The sequence below is a fragment of the Limanda limanda genome, chromosome 20, assembly GCF_963576545.1.
Source record: "Limanda limanda chromosome 20, fLimLim1.1, whole genome shotgun sequence".
Classification (NCBI taxonomy): domain Eukaryota; kingdom Metazoa; phylum Chordata; class Actinopteri; order Pleuronectiformes; family Pleuronectidae; genus Limanda; species Limanda limanda.
In genome coordinates, this window is record NC_083655.1 from 2,151,746 (window position 1) to 2,169,824 (window position 18,079).

General features: G+C 41.7%; 1 protein-coding gene across 1 annotated transcript; it reads right to left on the reverse strand.

Moving 5' to 3' along the window:
- Window positions 1-3,440: 3,440 nt before the first annotated feature.
- On the reverse strand, window positions 3,441-16,589 carry LOC133027016 (myosin-IIIa-like). Its single transcript, XM_061094020.1, has 6 exons — window positions 16,422-16,589; window positions 15,618-15,752; window positions 9,796-9,900; window positions 9,595-9,694; window positions 6,420-6,496; window positions 3,441-3,590 (listed from the first exon to the last, which is right to left on the reverse strand). Exons 1-6 carry the CDS (start codon window positions 16,587-16,589, stop codon window positions 3,441-3,443), a joined length of 735 nt encoding a protein of 244 aa, XP_060950003.1.
- Between the last annotated feature and the right edge of the window lie 1,490 nt (window positions 16,590-18,079).

The window sequence follows — 18,079 nt, forward strand, 5'->3', positions numbered from 1 at the left end:
CAGTGGAAGAAGCTGTGTTTATTATTCCGAGGCATCACAAACCCACTGGCTCCAGCACTCACTTGCAGATGAAGTCATTAAAGTTGTCTGACCAGAGCTCCGGCTGGTGGAGGGTAGGCGGAGGATTTCTGTTTAAAGGAAGGAATGGAAAAGATAAATTGAATGATAAGATGAGATGGGATTCAGCGGAGGAGGGCCGGGGGGGGGGGAGAGACACACAAAAGGCTGAGTGGAAGGACACACTTACACTTACTTCACATCATATGTGATATGTGTTCATATAAACCATATTGATATTATATATCATTTTATACAATAATATTGTCTTTTGCACACTCTGTCTACATATTCTTACACTCTTAGTATATTATATTACCTATTGTATAGTCAAATACTTATATTCATATTCATACTTCTACTATATATCATATCATACTCTCTGTATATTCTTGTTTACATAAGTCTATATACACATATTTATACATGTGTACATGTTATAATTACTATTATTACTATTATTATTATATATACTGTTGCTGCCATTATTACCATATACTGCTTTTATATTTAATTACTATCATATATAGATATATATTATGTTATATTTTATACTATATATACTGTACTATTCTTATATACTGTCTAACAATACCATTACCATCATATCATCATCTTGCCACTGCACCTTATCTACCTATTTTATTGTATTTTATCTTGTGCTTCTGTTTTTTATTCTTTCTACCTCAATATTTTTAATTTTATTGTATTGTATTGTATTGTATTTTATTGTATTCAAATATACCGGCTGCTATGACAACTTAATTTCCCTTCGGGGATGAATAAAGTACTCTATCTATCTATCTATCTATCTATCTATCTATCTATCTATCTATCTATCTATCTATCTATCTATCTATCTATCTATCTATCTATCTATCTATCTATCTATCTATCTATCTATCTATCTATCTATCTATCTATCTATCTATCTATCTATCTATCTATCTATCTATCTATCTATCTATCTATCTATCTATCTATCTATCTATCTATCTATCTATCTATCTATCTATCTATCTATCTATCTATCTATCTATCTATCTATCTATCTATCTATCTATCTATCTATCTATCTATCTATCTATCTATCTATCTATCTATCTATCTATCTATCTATCTATCTATCTATCTATCTATCTATCTATCTATCTATCTATCTATCTATCTATCTATCTATCTATCTATCTATCTATCTATCTATCTATCTATCTATCTATCTATCTATCTATCTATCTATCTATCTATCTATCTATCTATCTATCTATCTATCTATCTATCTATCTATCTATCTATCTATCTATCTATCTATCTATCTATCTATCTATCTAAATCTGAACACGGCAACAATTCGTCTCCAAAACACACGTCCACTGATGTTTCTCCAGCAGCAATAACAAACAGAAATTTTAGTTTTGTTTGCAGCCGGGTGGTGTCGATACGGCTGAAAAGTCAATACCAATGGATCAGGAGCAGTTTTGACCAGATCTTAAAACTTTAAAGGTTTGTAAAAACACCATCGATTCAAACAGACGTGTTGTTCGGGGGGGGGGTCACCGGTAACGAGGCCTCACAGCCTGAGAACAACGGAGCTAATTTGTTTTTAGGGTTTCTGGCCGGGAAAGTCAATTCTCCCTGCTAATGAACCAGGTCGGCTCTGAAAGCAGTAAATAGTTCTAATGAAAAGACCATAAATCTCCTTTTTATCACAAAACAAATAAAGACGGATGATCAGATGTTTGCTGTTTCACCGCTTTTCTATTCTGGAAGACAAACAGGAGAGCGTTGAGGCAAAGAGTCACCAAACCTGAGAGAGTTAACCTTATATTTCTTTAAATGTTGTGACTCACTTTGTCTAATCATGAGTCATCCATTTCAAATCTTCTCTGTTGCACATAATAAAGGATCAGAGCAGTTTTAATCTTTAACCTGCTGGAGATTGTGATTCTCTGACTTGTTTCAACATATCGGCCTCACTACGCTTCAGATTGACATTACACCAGAAACATCTATTCAAAAAATGCTAATACTCACTAATCCAGCTAATAAAAGATCATTTTTTTATGGCACTAGATCAGAGAGCTGTGTTGGATTATTGTAAATCACCGTGTCAAGAATGTTTTTAATCTCATGAGAACATAATAAACACAAAGTAGAGACCTGGGTCAAAACAACGGTTTCGGTTTTTCAATATGAGAATCCTCATGGGTCCATGGCAGGAACAGGACTGTGGTAAACGATGAACCATGAGGAGCATATGTGCTGCAGGAACAACAGGATATTACACTGGGTTGAATTTCTCTATATGATCCTGTTTCAGGTTTAAAACGACTGTATCTGGATGTTGAAATAGTAAAAAACTAGGGCTGGGCAGTTAATCGAGTTAACTCAAGTGATGAGTTAACTCGATTGTTTATCCGTCAATTATTTTCTTTTTTCCTGTTCTGCAGCAGTCAGCAACAGACTTTCACAAAATAAAAGCCTGACTTTCACAATAAAACAATAAATAATCAAACCTGAGTTAATGCGAGATAAAATAATTAATCGAGTTAACTCATCACTTGAGTTAACTCGATTGAAACGAGTTAACTTGCCCAGCCCTATAAAAAACACATAAATATGAGGTGTTTTTTCTCCTTAATGATTTTTTTCTATTTATTTATTCTAACCCTAAATTAAATCGGACAAGCTGTGGGCCGCTCGATGCTCTCAGCGTTTCTCTGCTGATGCTTTTTCCTCGACCGCCTGTCGACTGAACCCGGAGCGTGAGCAGAGACGGCCTCCAGCTCCGGCTGCAGCAGTCACATAGATTCTGGGAAGGCGGCGTGACGCCTCCCGTGGAGCACGACCCCGAGAACAAACACACACGACAGCCATGACACAGCTGTCGGTGTGTGTTTGTGTTTGTGATGCATGTGAGGCCGTGATGGACAAAGTGCCGTGCCGTTAAGATGACAGCGTCGGTATAAGTGCTTGTGCGGCTCTCGTACTGGAATCAGGAAAAGATAAACAATTTACCGTTTCACCTTCACAGAACGCTCAGACGACACACACACACACACACACACACACAGGACGGATGGGAACAGAGCCAGGAGGGGAGTAGTTTAGGGATTAGCCTCCATGAGCAGAAAAAAGCTATTTGAAATGAATAGACTGTACTTTGTCTCTGTTTATATAGAAAAGCAAATCTCTGGGTTTGGGGGCAGGAGATGTTTTTTCTGGAGCTCGATGCATTATCCTGTTTTTACATTGCTCTCTACATGAGGGATGTAATGAACACACATCCCCTCTGCTGATGAAGAAAGCTTTAAGTCACTAAAGCTTTGTATTTTAACAAGAAATTGATTGATGATTGATTGACGTACAGCTGCGATGGAGGCTCACCTGGGTATCTTGAAAAGAGCTCTCATTGGATGGAGTTCCGAGAGGGGCGGGTCTCCGTCTCCCAGCTCGATGGCGGTGATGCCCAGCGACCAAACATCACAACGAGCATCGTAGGTGGAGTCCAGCTGCTGCTCACAGGCTATCACCTGGAGCACCATACGTACAACAGAAGATTACAAAGACATCCTCATCTTCGGTGTTACAACATCTATCAACCCGTTTGCCCACAAGGGCTTCACAAGTAATCACATCAAATCTTGGATTAACATTTGTCTAGGAGCAAACAGAATTAACACAACGTCTATTTCATTTCACCCAAAGCCAACGGAAGCTAAGAACATGAGATCAAAGCTGTGATTACAAAGTGAATTGTTCAGGATTTGTTCGATACAAGAGCTAAAGTTGGGAAGTTTGGGGCAAAAGCGTCAATATTTGTGTATTGTTATGTATTAATATTGATTATGTTATTTTGTGCACACACACTCTCTCACACACACACGCACACACACACACACACACACACACACACACACACACACTTAAACACATCAATCATCCGTGTCCTCAGGGCAAAATGGTACCAATCGACAGCATGAATTATCTCTGAGTGGGTGGCATGTGCACACGTAACCACACACACACACACACACACACACACACACACACACACACACACACACACACACACACAGACACACACACACACGGCGACACACAATCACTGTTATTGTCAAATGACTCAATCAATATGAATTGTATAACCAATTCCCAATAGCCATGTAGTTATGTACAACGTGTAGACATGTAGAGAAATCGTTATCAAATTAGAAAGACATCCTGAAATACACACAGACATATTTCATGGACAAACAAAAAGTCCTTCTGTGTTCTGTCATATCTCTGCACAACAATTAAATCAGTCCTCAAGACGACTTAAAATGTGATTGTTTAAACCAGATACACAAGTATAGACAGTGTTATAGCCCAAATCATCATTGTTTAAACATTATACACAGCTCTTATATATGACGCAAACTTACCTCACACCTGAAAGTTACATATCCAAATCTCCTTTTGAAAGTAAACTAATAATCCAAAGAAAGTCTGGTCCTGAAGAATCTCTTTGAAAAGTCAGAAAAAACGTCTTTTCTTGATCCAACTAATTAACTAATACTGCAGATCCTGGTTTTACAACCCTGACGTTAAAAAGTCCTGCAACCGAACTCTGTCCACAACAAGCTACGTCCTGTCTTACAGCTCGGCCCAGGAGCATCTTATACAAATGAGATTAAAATACTGGTATCCAGGTCGTGTCATGCAGTGTTTGTTCTGATACTCAGTTTGCACAGCATGCAAACCTCATGTAAAAATGTTGATTCTGATTGTGATCGTCATTTGAAACGAGCAAAGATGCATTGGTTCCAAAGTGAGGTTGTGTAGAGGGGATAGGGTTGCAAAGGGGCGGAAAGTTTCCGGTAAATTTCCGGAAAGTTTCCGGAAAGTTTCCATGGGAAGTTTAGCTCGGGAATTTTGAAAAAAAAAACACTACGCAAATTAAACGCTGAGCAATAAAAACATCATTCAAAACTCTATTTTAAAGATGTATGGAACGTTGAGTTTCAAGCCTCCACTGTGCATTCTTCCATCACATGCACAGATAACTCCCAGCATGCTTCACTCTACAGCAGGGCTACTGAGGCCTGCTGTAGAGTGAAGGACTAGTCAGGTAAGTTTCCATGATATTACTGGGGAAATATATTAGCATGCTGATTGAGGATTGTTCATCTGTTCATCTAGACTATTTCCATTCATTTATCCATCAATTGTAGAATATTTGTACAGACGATTCCAATTGTTTGGCTAACTATTTATATCTCTGGCATTGCATTAGTGTTTTTTTACAAACTTTTTTCTCATCTTATTCTACAGAACAATGCCACGTGCACTCTCTCATGTGTGGAGACATTTCACCTCATCCAATGTAGAAGGAAAGGCTGTGTACATTTGTAAATACTGTGCAAAGACCTATGTTAAGAATGACACAACGATGCAGAAGCATATAGTCAAGTGCCCAAAGTTTCCTCAGGGCTCAAATCAGCCTATGACACAACAAAATGTTTATATTTATGTCTGTATATGACAAGGTAAATACAGTTAGTATAAATTACCCACAACATTTCCAGTTTATTCCCGTTAATTCCTGTTTATTCCCGTTAATTCCCGTATATTCCCGTTAATTCCCATATATTCCCGTTAATTCCCGTTAATTCCCATGGAAAGTTTCCAACTTTGAATATTCCCGGAATTTTGCAACCCTAAGAGGAGTGCAAGGCTCCTCAGGTTTTACTCCTGGTTCATCATGATCAGTGCTGAGGTGCAGACGGGCGGTTATGGGATGTCCCCACGTGTTGAGGTTTATTCTGAGGTGTTGTGGTATGAGTTTAATGAAGTAGAAATGATGTGGATGTGTTTCTACAGAAGCTGTTGTTGAACCTCCTTCACATTTGTCTGTGTCACTAAAGGTTCAGTTGTATACGTGTAGATATACTGATATGTATGAGTGTGCAATTTGGTAGCGGAGACAAATAAATATCTGGATCGAGAGGATTTAGATGTGGTGTAATAGAGGTGAAATGTTTTTTTACACCTTCACAGGAACTGGACTGAACTTTCAACAGTCTCGCCAAATTACAATCAAAAGAAATAACCCTCGAACCTCAGCTCGCTTCATTCTGCACCTTTATACAACACGTGAAAAGTCACATTAACCTCCCATAATAACCGAGATGGGACTTCAGAGGGTGGAAGTGCAGCGAGCCGTGATTAGATGGCAGATGAATGACGGAGGCTGCCCATTGCATTTTTTTTCTCCAAAATTGCATTTGACAGTGTTATCTCTTAGATGATTATTAACTGTGGCCCCACAGGGATCTGTAGTGGAAAGGGAACAGTTTATAGGCCGGTCTTGACTTTACCTCGGGAGCCATCCAGAAGGGAGTTCCAACCGAGGTGTTCCTCCTCAGACGGGCGTTGGTCAGCTGGGCCGAGACACCTGCAGGGACGGAGGAGACATTTTAGTCTCTCTCTGGAATCTCAATAGATTCATTGACATATTTCGAGTTATTCTTCAAAGATCCGCCTGGCTGGTGGAAGTGATGATCTGTGAAAAGGGAAACAGTGGGTTCTACGGTCTCCTATGAGCACTGATGGAGCTGTCGCCATAGTGACCAGGAGAGAAAACACAACACAGACATCCAAATGATAGATTGCTTTGAATTACAAATTCTTGTGTGACTCACAGGTGATTTTAACCATGCAGACATTTCAAGAACAAGATTTGAATACAGTTTGACTATAAACAGGCTGGAGACCACATTTCTCTCTCTCTCTCCGACCAAGATATCCTGTGATTTATTGTTTTGTATTAGAATTATCTGCATAAAGAACCAGAGGGACAGAAGTCATGTTATGACAGTCGAGTCAGAGCTAAATAAATTCAGCATAAATGGGACTGCAGAGGAATTGAGTGTGTCCTCCAGTGTGTGTGTGTGTTAGTTAAACCCTGACAAGGAATATGCTGACCCACAATCGTGACTTCCGTCCAGTCCAGACAAATCAGTGTTACGCCACACGGTCATGTGACCTGGGGGGGGTTCTGTAGAGGCAGCCGACCACGGCAGAAGCAGAGCCTCCGGACAAAAGGTGATCGGCTGGTGCACAGCGAGCCGCTGCAGAGGCTCTTTGTCTGGCACGTTATGGTTGTACAGTTTGTGCAATTTGTTAAATTGTGTCTCAGTAGATCGTAAGCAACTGTTTCTCTCACCAGCTCATTGTGTTCCTGTTTTGTGTTTTTGTCGGTACAGTAAATAACGTGATGCTTCTCTGACGGTTACAGTCGGGGCTGGAGAGCAGGATGAGCAATGCAGAGGAAAACCGTTGTGTGACCAAACATCTAAAGGGATTAGCATCATGTGCAGGAGGGGATGTGCACACCCACACACACACACACACACACACACACACACACACACACACACACACACAAAGAGGCTTCACAGTAACACATCAACCGGCATTAGCGAGAACAAACCCCTTACTTGGGGTCTTACTTGGACGCAGCCACGTGCACGACAAAGAAACACGAAACCCACATTGATCTGATATAAAACACACGTCTGGGATAATAAATGTACATATGATTCACATATTTGAGGTTTATCAATATGTCGGGATGAAGGAACATAAAGAGCCGCTTATTAAAGCCCTCTCCGTCCCTCTGGTTCCGCTGCATTAACCCCGAGTGGAGCCTGGTGGGCCACACTTCATAATCATCACAGAGATAACGCTGTCAATTGGAATATTCATGAGGGACCCGTGAGGGAACAGCCTCCCCCCCACCCCCACCCCTCCACCCATTCTTCCACTGCTCTCTTTTGGGTCCATCTCTTTGCTGTTTCTATGTTTCTCTGCCGGTGATGAGTCACTGCGCCCCCCCCCCCCCCCCCCCTCTGCATGATAAACCCTTGATGTCAGCGTGACGCGCTGGACCTTCTTCGTCATTCTGTAAAGCTCTTACGCATTTTTCATTGCTTGTACTAGTCATGTATTTATATCTACATTGCTGCTATCTTTGCTTTTTTTTGATGACATCCTGGTACAAATGTGGACAGACAGTAACGATAAAGACTTGCTGACAAGAAAAACTCAATGTTAGAGTCATTTTCGTGCGATAATACTGGAGTCGACATCTTATCTGCTCAGTTTGCTCAGTTATTCTCATATAGATACAGAGTGGAGCGATGACAGCTCCCTACAACTGAAGCCAGAATCTCCATTTTGCATTTTGTTTATGTAATTTGTTTTCTAACTTTGCTCTACGACACTTTACCTCTTCTATAACTGGTGGAATATAGGAGGACAAGGCTCCTCTGGAGGTAAAGGTTGGCCCTTCTCCATATTAGCTACTTCACATTCACATGTTAAGTGATTCCATTAGTTCCTCCTCCTCCTCCTCCCTCTGTAAAAGCTGTGCACTTTTCTGCTTCATGGTTGGTAAAAGGCTTTTAAGAGAAGCCCACAATTAGCAGAATTAATGCAAACCTACGCACGTGTTGAGTGGGGATTTTATTGGTAATGAAAACAGGCAGCTGCTTTTTTTTTTTTCAGCCCCAGAGGAAAAACTGGGGTGAGTCATCCCCTGGAAATAGTCACAACCAATTTGCCTTCGATCCAGGAACTATGGTGTGCCGCTGCGACAGCTTCATTTGGTTAAGAAAAGCCAAAAGCAAATCAGGACAAACGCAGAGTGAATAGCAACAATATCCAATAAGCTGTTTGCTACATAATGGAAAAGATGGGGTGTAATGGAAAAGAATAACCTTGTTGGTTTGTGTAAATGTAGCCCGACCTCAAGGAAACTAATTAGTGGCACAATTTATTTGGCAAGCGGCTGAAGGTAATGTGTTTGACCCTCTTCTGTTAAATAGAGCCAAACATGGTTTTCACTGATTGGATGAGGATGCTACGACAAAAGCCACGGGGGGGTTCATGTTGGTCTTTGGCAAAACGATTCCTGTCGTGATGCTGTTGCTGTTTTGTCTCTTAAACTGTAAAAGTGACTGAGCTACGGCAAAGAAAAGACCTGCTGCTGGACAAAGAGCTGTTGATTCAATTCAATTAAAATTGTGTAGCGCGAAATCACAACAGACATAGTAAAATCAGAGAGAGAAACCCAACAGTTCCCACAACGGACGAGCACTCGGGCGTCTGTGGAGAGAAATCACTCCCTCTCTCCCTCTCTCCCTCGGCCATCTGCCTCGACCAGTTGGGCCGAGCTAATGGGGAAGAGACGAGAGGTGGGTGGAAAAGTTTCAAAGAAGTCAAAAAGTGAGATGGAGTTTGACGCAGAACCCGGAACTGGAGAATCATTGATGTTGTCACGATCGGCAACGCCCCTTTATTAGCCTCCACCGCTGCGAATATTAATTAACATTGAACGTATTTGGCCTTTAACAACACAGATGTCAAGTTCCATGGAGGAGTTTACAGCTGATACTGCAGCCAGCCACCAGGGGGCAATCTAGACGCTTTGGCTTCACAATTGGGGCGAAATCTTTATACATCTGTCTCTGAATGAGTCACGTTACATACCAAAATCCACAAGTTTGACGCCTGCGTGCGTGGTCAGCAGGATGTTGTTTCCCTTGACGTCTCGGTGGATGGTCTTGTTGACGTGCAGGTGCTGGAGACCCTGTGGACCAGAGGGAGGGAACACTTAACACCTGCCTGCAGAAATGATCCTGTTTCCACTCCCTCTGTTGAGGCGATTAATTCAAGCAGCTGGGGATTTACCATGAGGGCCTCGTGCACGATGTAGGCAATAATGGCTTCGTCCATCCGGTCCCCTCTCCTCAGCATGCCTTTGGCCAGATCCGTCACCGAGCCGCCATTGCAAAGCTGCAAAAAAAAAAACAACAAAGAGAGCAGGACAATGAGCGAAAAACCTCAGCATGACTCAGCACTTATAGCTCAGCTTATACAATCTGCTGAAATCTGGGACATCTCAGATCCGCAGAGCTCCACAGGATGGAGATGTATTGATGGTGAGATTTCACAGTGAGGAAAGAGACGCTCAGAGTAATTCTGTCGATCTTCAGCGGCTTATCTTCCTCCGGCAGCTTAGTGGGGGGTGGAAACGGTGCCCGTGGAGAGAATGTACAGTTTGTGAGGAGGTTTTAATCTGTGATGACAGGGTAAATATTTAAGGTGCACAAACTATCTTCAAAGCAACTGCATCCTCTTATGTTTTCAGGTCTGCACCATAAATTACACGCAAGTTTTAAAGCCAAACGTTTCAAATCAGAGACACAACACCTTCAGGTAAAAATCTGCATTTCCACTTCACACAGCAAGAAACATTTCATTCTGTGTGTTTTCTGGCAGCACACTGTATTTAGACATGGACTCCAGCATCAACGACATCAATAGCAGTCCTTCCTGGAAAATTGCACAAAATTACCCAGTAGGTTACCACGGCAACACAAATAACCAGTAATTTGGGCCTTTCTTCGGGAGATGCCACAGCTATAGGGGGTGAAAAACCATTCAGATGCCAGTCACAGCCAAATAAAGGCTGGAAGGGAACAGGAATCGTAGATTCTGCATCTGAGCTGTTTGTAAACACGAATGCATCCATCTTTTTCCATGTCAACATCTTTAGCGATCAAAAAACATTTTGTTCGAGGCAGGAATATTTCCATCATTACTCCTGATGTGCTATAATTACACTAATTCCCCACACTTGTATAATGAAAGCTTAATTAGGCAATAGACACGCGGTGGAGGATGAGAATCGCTCCCCTGCGGCGAGTTTACTAAGGAAAAATGTGCAGCACATATCAGAAAAGAATCATAAATAAATAACTTCATACGACTGTTTTACACTTTTCAACCCGTTTAAAATGACAGAGCGCAGCACGAGGAGCCATAACGCGATATTTATCTTCTCAGGGTGGTTAGCCGAGGCAGGATGTTTACTCACTCTGTGCTTGTATGGTTTTGAAAAATCACACGACACAATGGCCCTGGATGGAAGATGAGTGTTGTCTCGGTGCAGGACGGACGGATCCTCGAGGAATCCAGCCGAGACTCAACGTGCTGTGAGTTGTGCGACGTTGGCATCATAAAAACAGACAGAATATTCTTGCTCTTGAGCTCAAATCACCAAACAGGGGGCCATTCTGTCACCACGCTAGTATTCCCTTTTTCTGTGACACTGAGCTAAACGCAGGAAGCTGGAAGAAGCAACTTCCTGAAGGATCCAGTTAAGACCTTAAAGATAGAACCAGACACTGAGGTTAGTGGATGTTCGGGACTAAGGTGGAAGGATGGGACCTGGGCCAAGAAGGATCCAAATACATTTGACATCAGATCTGGAGAAAGGGACGAATCCTCACTGTCGTAGTTTTTGATTTCTTTGGTCATTTGACGTCTCTTTGGTTTCCAACAACAAACAAGTCACTTTACACCTTGTCCCAGGGGACCTATGACCACTTGGCCCCTGGATCGGTGCCTGGACGGCCTCCTCACTTCATCCTTCTCTAAATGCTCAGAGTGAAGCGAGTGTTGTGACCTTGAAACACCAGCACCATGAGCCGCGTGTCTGTTTTCTATCTGCCGATCAATCCACCTCTCCATCAGGAGCCCGGAGCGCTGCTGCAGGATGGATGGCGTGTATCTCAGCCGCCACACGGGGAGTTGAATCACTCCTCCTCTCTGCGACCAGACGTGCAGTCAAACTGCAGTTAGACAGAGAATCCCACCGAGGTTTCCTCAGACAGCGAGCCGAGCCTGACGTCAGTTCACGTCTCTGCTGCCGTATCACCTGTCATCATTAAATTACACGGGGCAGACGGACAGATCCATATTAATGAGAGGTGCCGTGGCCTAGATTTAACTGAGCTAAACGTTGCTGCTCTCACCTTCGCCGCAGAGCACACGTCCAGACACAGATGAGAGACATGGACATTCATTATTTCAGATAAAGACTCAAACCTCTGCAGGATGGAGATGATGCATGAACCTTCAGACCTGGTTAGGTTTTATGGATTAAACCAGATTTTCTGAACTTTTTACAGGAAGAAGAACTAAAATAGTTTATATCTAGCAGTTAAAATAACTAGAAATAACTTTTAAGTGTAACATTTATGTGAAGATCCACAAGTGCGTCTTGCATGTGGATATTGTGAATTATTCATTTTCACGGAACCAGCTGAATACATGGAACACTGAGCGGCATGTTCTCCAATACAAATGAGGTCAGGCGCTTGTTTAGACATGTAAATGAAAGTAGTTGATCAAAGACGAGGAGAAGAAGTGGATGAAACAAATGCAAAGATGAAACAAAACACACACACACACACACACACACACACACGACAATGACGGCCTTTAAAATACACAGGTGCTGACTTTGTACATCTTTCCTTGCAAAGTAGTTTTTTATTTACTGCCAGATTAGTTGCATCCACAACAGTGAACGTGTGTGTGTGTGTGTGTGTGTGTGTGTGTCTGTGTGTGTGTGAGTGTGACTGTTTGTGAGACATACTGGCCCGTCTCCAGAGAGAAGTGCTCATGGTGACTGTGGCCTTATCGTTTACAGGAGCATAATAGCCGAGGTGTCTGCTTTCCGTCGGTGTGTTTATTGAAAAGTCCGAACAAGGAATAGCATTTTAAACCTCATTGTGGATTAATGACTGCAGAGGTCAGACGAGGACGGGTTTTTTTTATTTTTGACTTTTTTGTGTCCATCAAAGAGAGAAGACAAAGCAAAGGGATAGAAAGTGAAGAAGCTTGGTTTGGATGGAAATATTTATGCAAAGAAATCTGTCAATCTCTGTGTACAAATTTGCAAATTGATTATTCTTTAGCAGCCTTGCACACTTTGGTTTCTTCCATACTTGCTCTCAGAGGCAAAGAACTTCAGGGTTATGAGTTGTATTTGTTGTGCCACATGTTTGCATAAGAAGTAGAAGCTATGCGAGTTAAAACCAGTAAACAATCTAAATTCAAAGTAAAAATGCAATATGAGCACAAAATAAGGCAATTTGAATTTCGCATTGAGACATACTGACTTTCTATCTTTGCATAATGTCAAATGAGAGGAGTACAAGGGTCTGTGGCTGGAACACGGGAGCTCACAATTGAAACCTGCATCTAAATAATGTTTTCATCTCCAATTAGAGGATAAAAGTCCCCCCCATCATCGCTCCCTTTGAAGTATATTTAAGCTCTGGGCGGAGATATTAAGGCTTCATTCAGGCAGCATCCGCTATCATGAAGGAGCAGAACTACAGAGGCAAAGCCAAAAGCAGGCGGAGTCCAATGAGCGGCGAACAAAGTGGAGGATGCAATTTGTGTGAGTTGTGTTCCTGCAGTCACTGAGGGCAGAGGAAAAGGCTCCTCTCAGCAGAACTAGGGGATGGAAAATTGCGGTAACCATGGTGAACGGCCTCCTTGCACGTCCTCCAGCTTTCCAGTCTCTCCACTGCTAAAGCGTGCATCTACCTTCGAGCCGCACAAACACACACTCCAGCCCCACAAGCACACACTCCAGCCCCACAAACACACACTCCAGCCCCACAAACACACACTCCAGCCCCACAAACACACACTCCAGCCCCACAAACACACACTCCAGCCCCACAAACACACACTCCAGCCCCACAAACACACACTCCAGCCCCACAAAGCCACTCGCTAAACTGTCGGGCGGCGATTCCAGCCTCGGGATTAGCCACAGGATTTGGACTGCAGGCTGCATATTTTTGCATGGGAAATTGTGAGAGGAGGAAAGAGGGAGTGAACAAAGTAGCTGAGTAAACTCCACAAAGTCCAGATTTGAATTTGAGAATTTGAGTCCTGACGTCGAAAAAGAGCTAAAATGACTAAAAAAAGTCTGTCACTGTGGCGCAAAATGAGATCAGAACCACATAAAGGTTTCTGTTTTCTTGCGAGCAGATTAATTGCTCAGCATCTAAGACGGCACTCGATATCCGAGCGAAGTCGCTGCAGGGTCCTCTGCAAAGGTCAGGAGGAAGGGCAGCGATGAAAAGTGAAGGAAACACAAGCTGCGGAGCTGAAAACTATCTCGTGGGTTAACATAACACTGCTGCAGCTGATGCAAAGTCCAGTGAGCTTGGATTACAGAAATATGGACACTGTGTTCTAGCTCTGCTGCACCGAGAGTGGAAAAGGGAACGAGTGGAGAGAAGTGCTGTTGAGACCCGAAGACAAAAACGTACTCAGTGCACTGCAGGTTGGAGAACAGGATATATTTAAATGGTGAAGTGGGATTAAAGGACGAGCAGAAAATAGAAATGTTCACAATATCCAAAGCAACGGTGCAAATTCATATTCCACAGACACAGCAGAGAGCTACATGATAACTTGCTGCTTACAGTTGCTGTTTTGCTGCAGAGTTTTTACATGCTAACATTAGCATCGTATTTTGCTTTGAACCATAAAACATCCAGACTAACTTAAGTCCTTGAGGAGAAGTTGTAGCATCAGAAAGATCAATGAGATCTATCCTCTGGGGACCATGTGTCTACAACACCTCATGAATATCCAAACAATATATGTTATCATATTCCAATCGGGACTCAAGTGGTGGACAAACTGAGAAACTAATAGTTCCATCCGTAAGTCCATGAAAAACCCCCACCACATTTCATTTTTGTTTTTTTACACTACTCAAAAGACTTTGTGGACACATTTTTATCAAATATCTTCATGTTTATCAGTTGCTCCAGGTTTGAGCTTCTCTGTATCAGAGCAGGAACACACATTACCAGCCAGCCTCCATCGGGTTGGATCCCACCAACACCTCCACTGACCTCCACTACATGCTTCTCTGGGACTTGACATTTCAAAAAGCGCTACAGCAGAAATTAAATATTACAGATGAAGAACTCGGCACCTCGAGGCGTGTGGCCTTTTCCTTTTTTCCCCCTCAGATGTACAGAAAGCCGCAGCTGCACCAAGGTCCCCTTGAACTTCTACATTACGTATCACACGACCACACCTGTCACCACGGCTCCGGGAGCAGGTTCGAGACAGCAGTCAAACGCAGAGCTCCACCTTAAGCATAGCAAATGGAGTGGTTATAAAAATCCATGTGCACCTCCAGGTTTAAACAATATTCTCTTGCTTTCAGATTATTTACGTCCAAGATGCTAACTGGGCTGTGACCAAATCCCTCAGATGGCCTGTGAATAAACTCCTAGACTGCTCATTGCAGCTTAAAGTGAAACATAATCCCGAGCCAGATTTGTTCACCGCTGCATAAACCTGGCGAGACACGAGGTGTGAAGATCAATCTGACCTTTAATCTGCGATTGTGTCTGCACGACATCACCACCGCGGTAAAGAGACTATTTAAGTTCCCAGTCTTTGTACAAAGGGTTGTAACCAATGACAGATGTAGGTTAAATAAAGATGGACGACATGTCTCCACTTCCTTCCACGGTAAAAATGTGAAGCCATAATATCTTGGATATTGATTAACGTCACTTTTGGGGCGGCTGTTCTGTCGTCCATCTTTATTTTCCATCATTGGCTTCAACAAGCACACAGAGCAAATGTGTTTATTGAATTATAACAAGTGTTCTCACCTCCAGCACGAGCCACAACTGGTCTCCACATTTCTTATCCTTCATGTAGTACATCCCGAAAAACTTGACGACATTGGTGTGGTCGGACAAAGCTTTGAGGATGTTGTACTCTGCTTCTATCTCCTCATCAATGTCCTGCAAAACAAGAAACACAGATCCATTCAAATGACAAGACAAACACTTGGTTTTTAAATGAAATCGCATTTCATTCATAGGAAGGATTGGAAATATAGATGCTAGATGCAAATCCAGGGAAGCTGTTTCCACGTTTGGAATCCTTGTGCTTAGCTGAACACGATATTGAACATTTTACCCGATTTGTTTTCTTACCAAAATGCAAATAAGTGTTATAAATTAAGAGTTTTCTTGTTGCTAGTAGGTCAGTAAGAACCCCCCCCTCTTTGTCAGTGTGGGCGATGAGAGCAAATCCAGACTCGTCTTAATTACTGCAATTATCTGTCCCTCTTTCTCAGTTTGCTGCAGCCACACTGTATTTAGAACAGGACTAAACTACATGGAAGTGTTGCTGCGTTTAATGTACAGGACAATGAATGTATCCTGCAGTTGATATGGTTCATTATAATAGAGGATTATTATTTGAGTCTCTTGGAACTATGTTCTTTATCACAGGTTGCAACAATAAAACATGAGATTTTCGTCAATTATTCATTTAGGGTTGATTGATTTTATTTGTAAGGGACGAGTAGGGCTTCTATTGGTATATTTTTTAATTCATAAAGCTGGAACTATGCAATACAGTACATAAACATATATTCATACTGGATATCCAGATATAAAACTTACATGGATGGGATCTAGTATCTTCACGGCTGCTTTGCTTCCATCTTTTTTGTTGAGAACCTTGTAGACTTTTCCGTACGTCCCCTTCCCGATGGTCTCGATGATTTCCCAGGTGTCAGTGGGATCTGGGAAGTTGTCGAAGACGATGGATTTCCCTGATTGTGGAAACATCTTCAGGAGAGATCTCCTGCAGAGGGAAACGCACAAAGAGCGAGAGGTCGGCCGGGGAGAGAACGTTGTACAGGAATAAAACAGAAAGGCCCCAGAAAAAAACAGGATTCAAACCAACAACTCTCTTATTTGAACTGGTACCTTAATTTTAAACATTTTTGTGCATTTGAACTTAAATCATGCTTGTTATAGGGTAAACAAATGAGTACTGACACACTAGACTGTCTTGGAAATTAAGTAAAAGCTTATCAACACTAAACCAAAGAATAATTCAGTGGTAGTTGAATAGTTGGGGCTCAAAGTTTGTGGCTAAAACAACATCAGCAGCTGTGAGGTGTTAAAATATGGAACAAATTAAAATACCAGCTGGATTAAAGGTTGAATCAGGGTCAGTGGTTAAAATCCTTAAACCATTTTGCTTCTGTCAGCGTAGAAATGCAGGAGATAAACATAAACATCTGCTTTTATCCATCTGCTCTTGAGAGACCTGCAGTTTTATTTGCTGTATCTCGTTCAGCGGTGACAGAGTCAATTATATTTCAGCTTTGAGCTCAATAAGTGTGATAGAGTTCTGACAGATTTGATACTTTACAAACAATTAACTCTTGTACGTAGTTTCAAATCATTAATCAATTAATTAGTGCCTCTGATGATGGATTAATGAACTTCATTTAACATCAAATGTACCTCGACACTGGATACAGAAAATATACATTAAATATTTAAGTGTTTTTCTTACTTGAATTGAATCATGGTGGAAAAAAGGTTTATTTCTTGGGATAATTAAGCAGCTTATTTATGATATTTATAGAAAACACATTTATATTGAGGCTATTGTAATGATCACAGCAGTCGATCATGATGGGTTTTCCATCATTTCATAGTTGAGGGTTTGACATTTAAAACTAGAAAATTATTTTCAACACTGATACTAAATGCGGATTCTCAATCACATTTACATACAATTCTAAAAATTGCTATCTGAGAACTGTCAACTGCAAAATTGAGAGTTATTAAAATCGGTATTAATCCCCATTGATGTGTGTTTCTGTCTCTAACCTCAGAGAGGGGTGTGTGTCTCCTACTTGCACAGCCAATCAAAGCAGAGTCTCAATTTTCAGGCTGCTGTACATCCAAAGAGAAAAGAAATACAGAAATACACATTATCAGCTGCAGGAATAAAAAGGAGAGGATTAATATATTTGCATAGAAATGTGCAAAAGGAGGTTAGAGCCAATAGATGGTTCCTGTTTCAAGTAAACACACAAACACAGCATTGATGAATCCTTGTAGATAGATTGTCATCACAGTTCTGTATTTAAAACCTCAATCAAAGCAAAATGAATCAAATCAAACTTACATTGTTCTCTAAAAACAAGAGTGGGACATTTTTGAAAAAACGATTAATCCATTTTCTGTGCGAAAGGTTGGCGTGGAGGCAGCGGCAGGGTTAGCCCGGCCCGGCCGAGAGAGTGACCCGCAGAGGAGGA

Bases quoted from the DNA above. Each gene is read 5' to 3' on its own strand.
- LOC133027016 (XM_061094020.1), bottom strand. From the start codon at position 16,589: ATGTTTCCACAATCAGGGAAATCCATCGTCTTCGACAACTTCCCAGAT. The intron at 9,695-9,795 runs GTAAATCCCCAG...TCTGGTCCACAG, and splicing joins TCGTGCACGAGGCCCTCATG to GGTCTCCAGCACCTGCACGT. The intron at 3,591-6,419 runs GTAAAGTCAAGA...ATGGTGCTCCAG, and splicing joins CCTTCTGGATGGCTCCCGAG to GTGATAGCCTGTGAGCAGCA.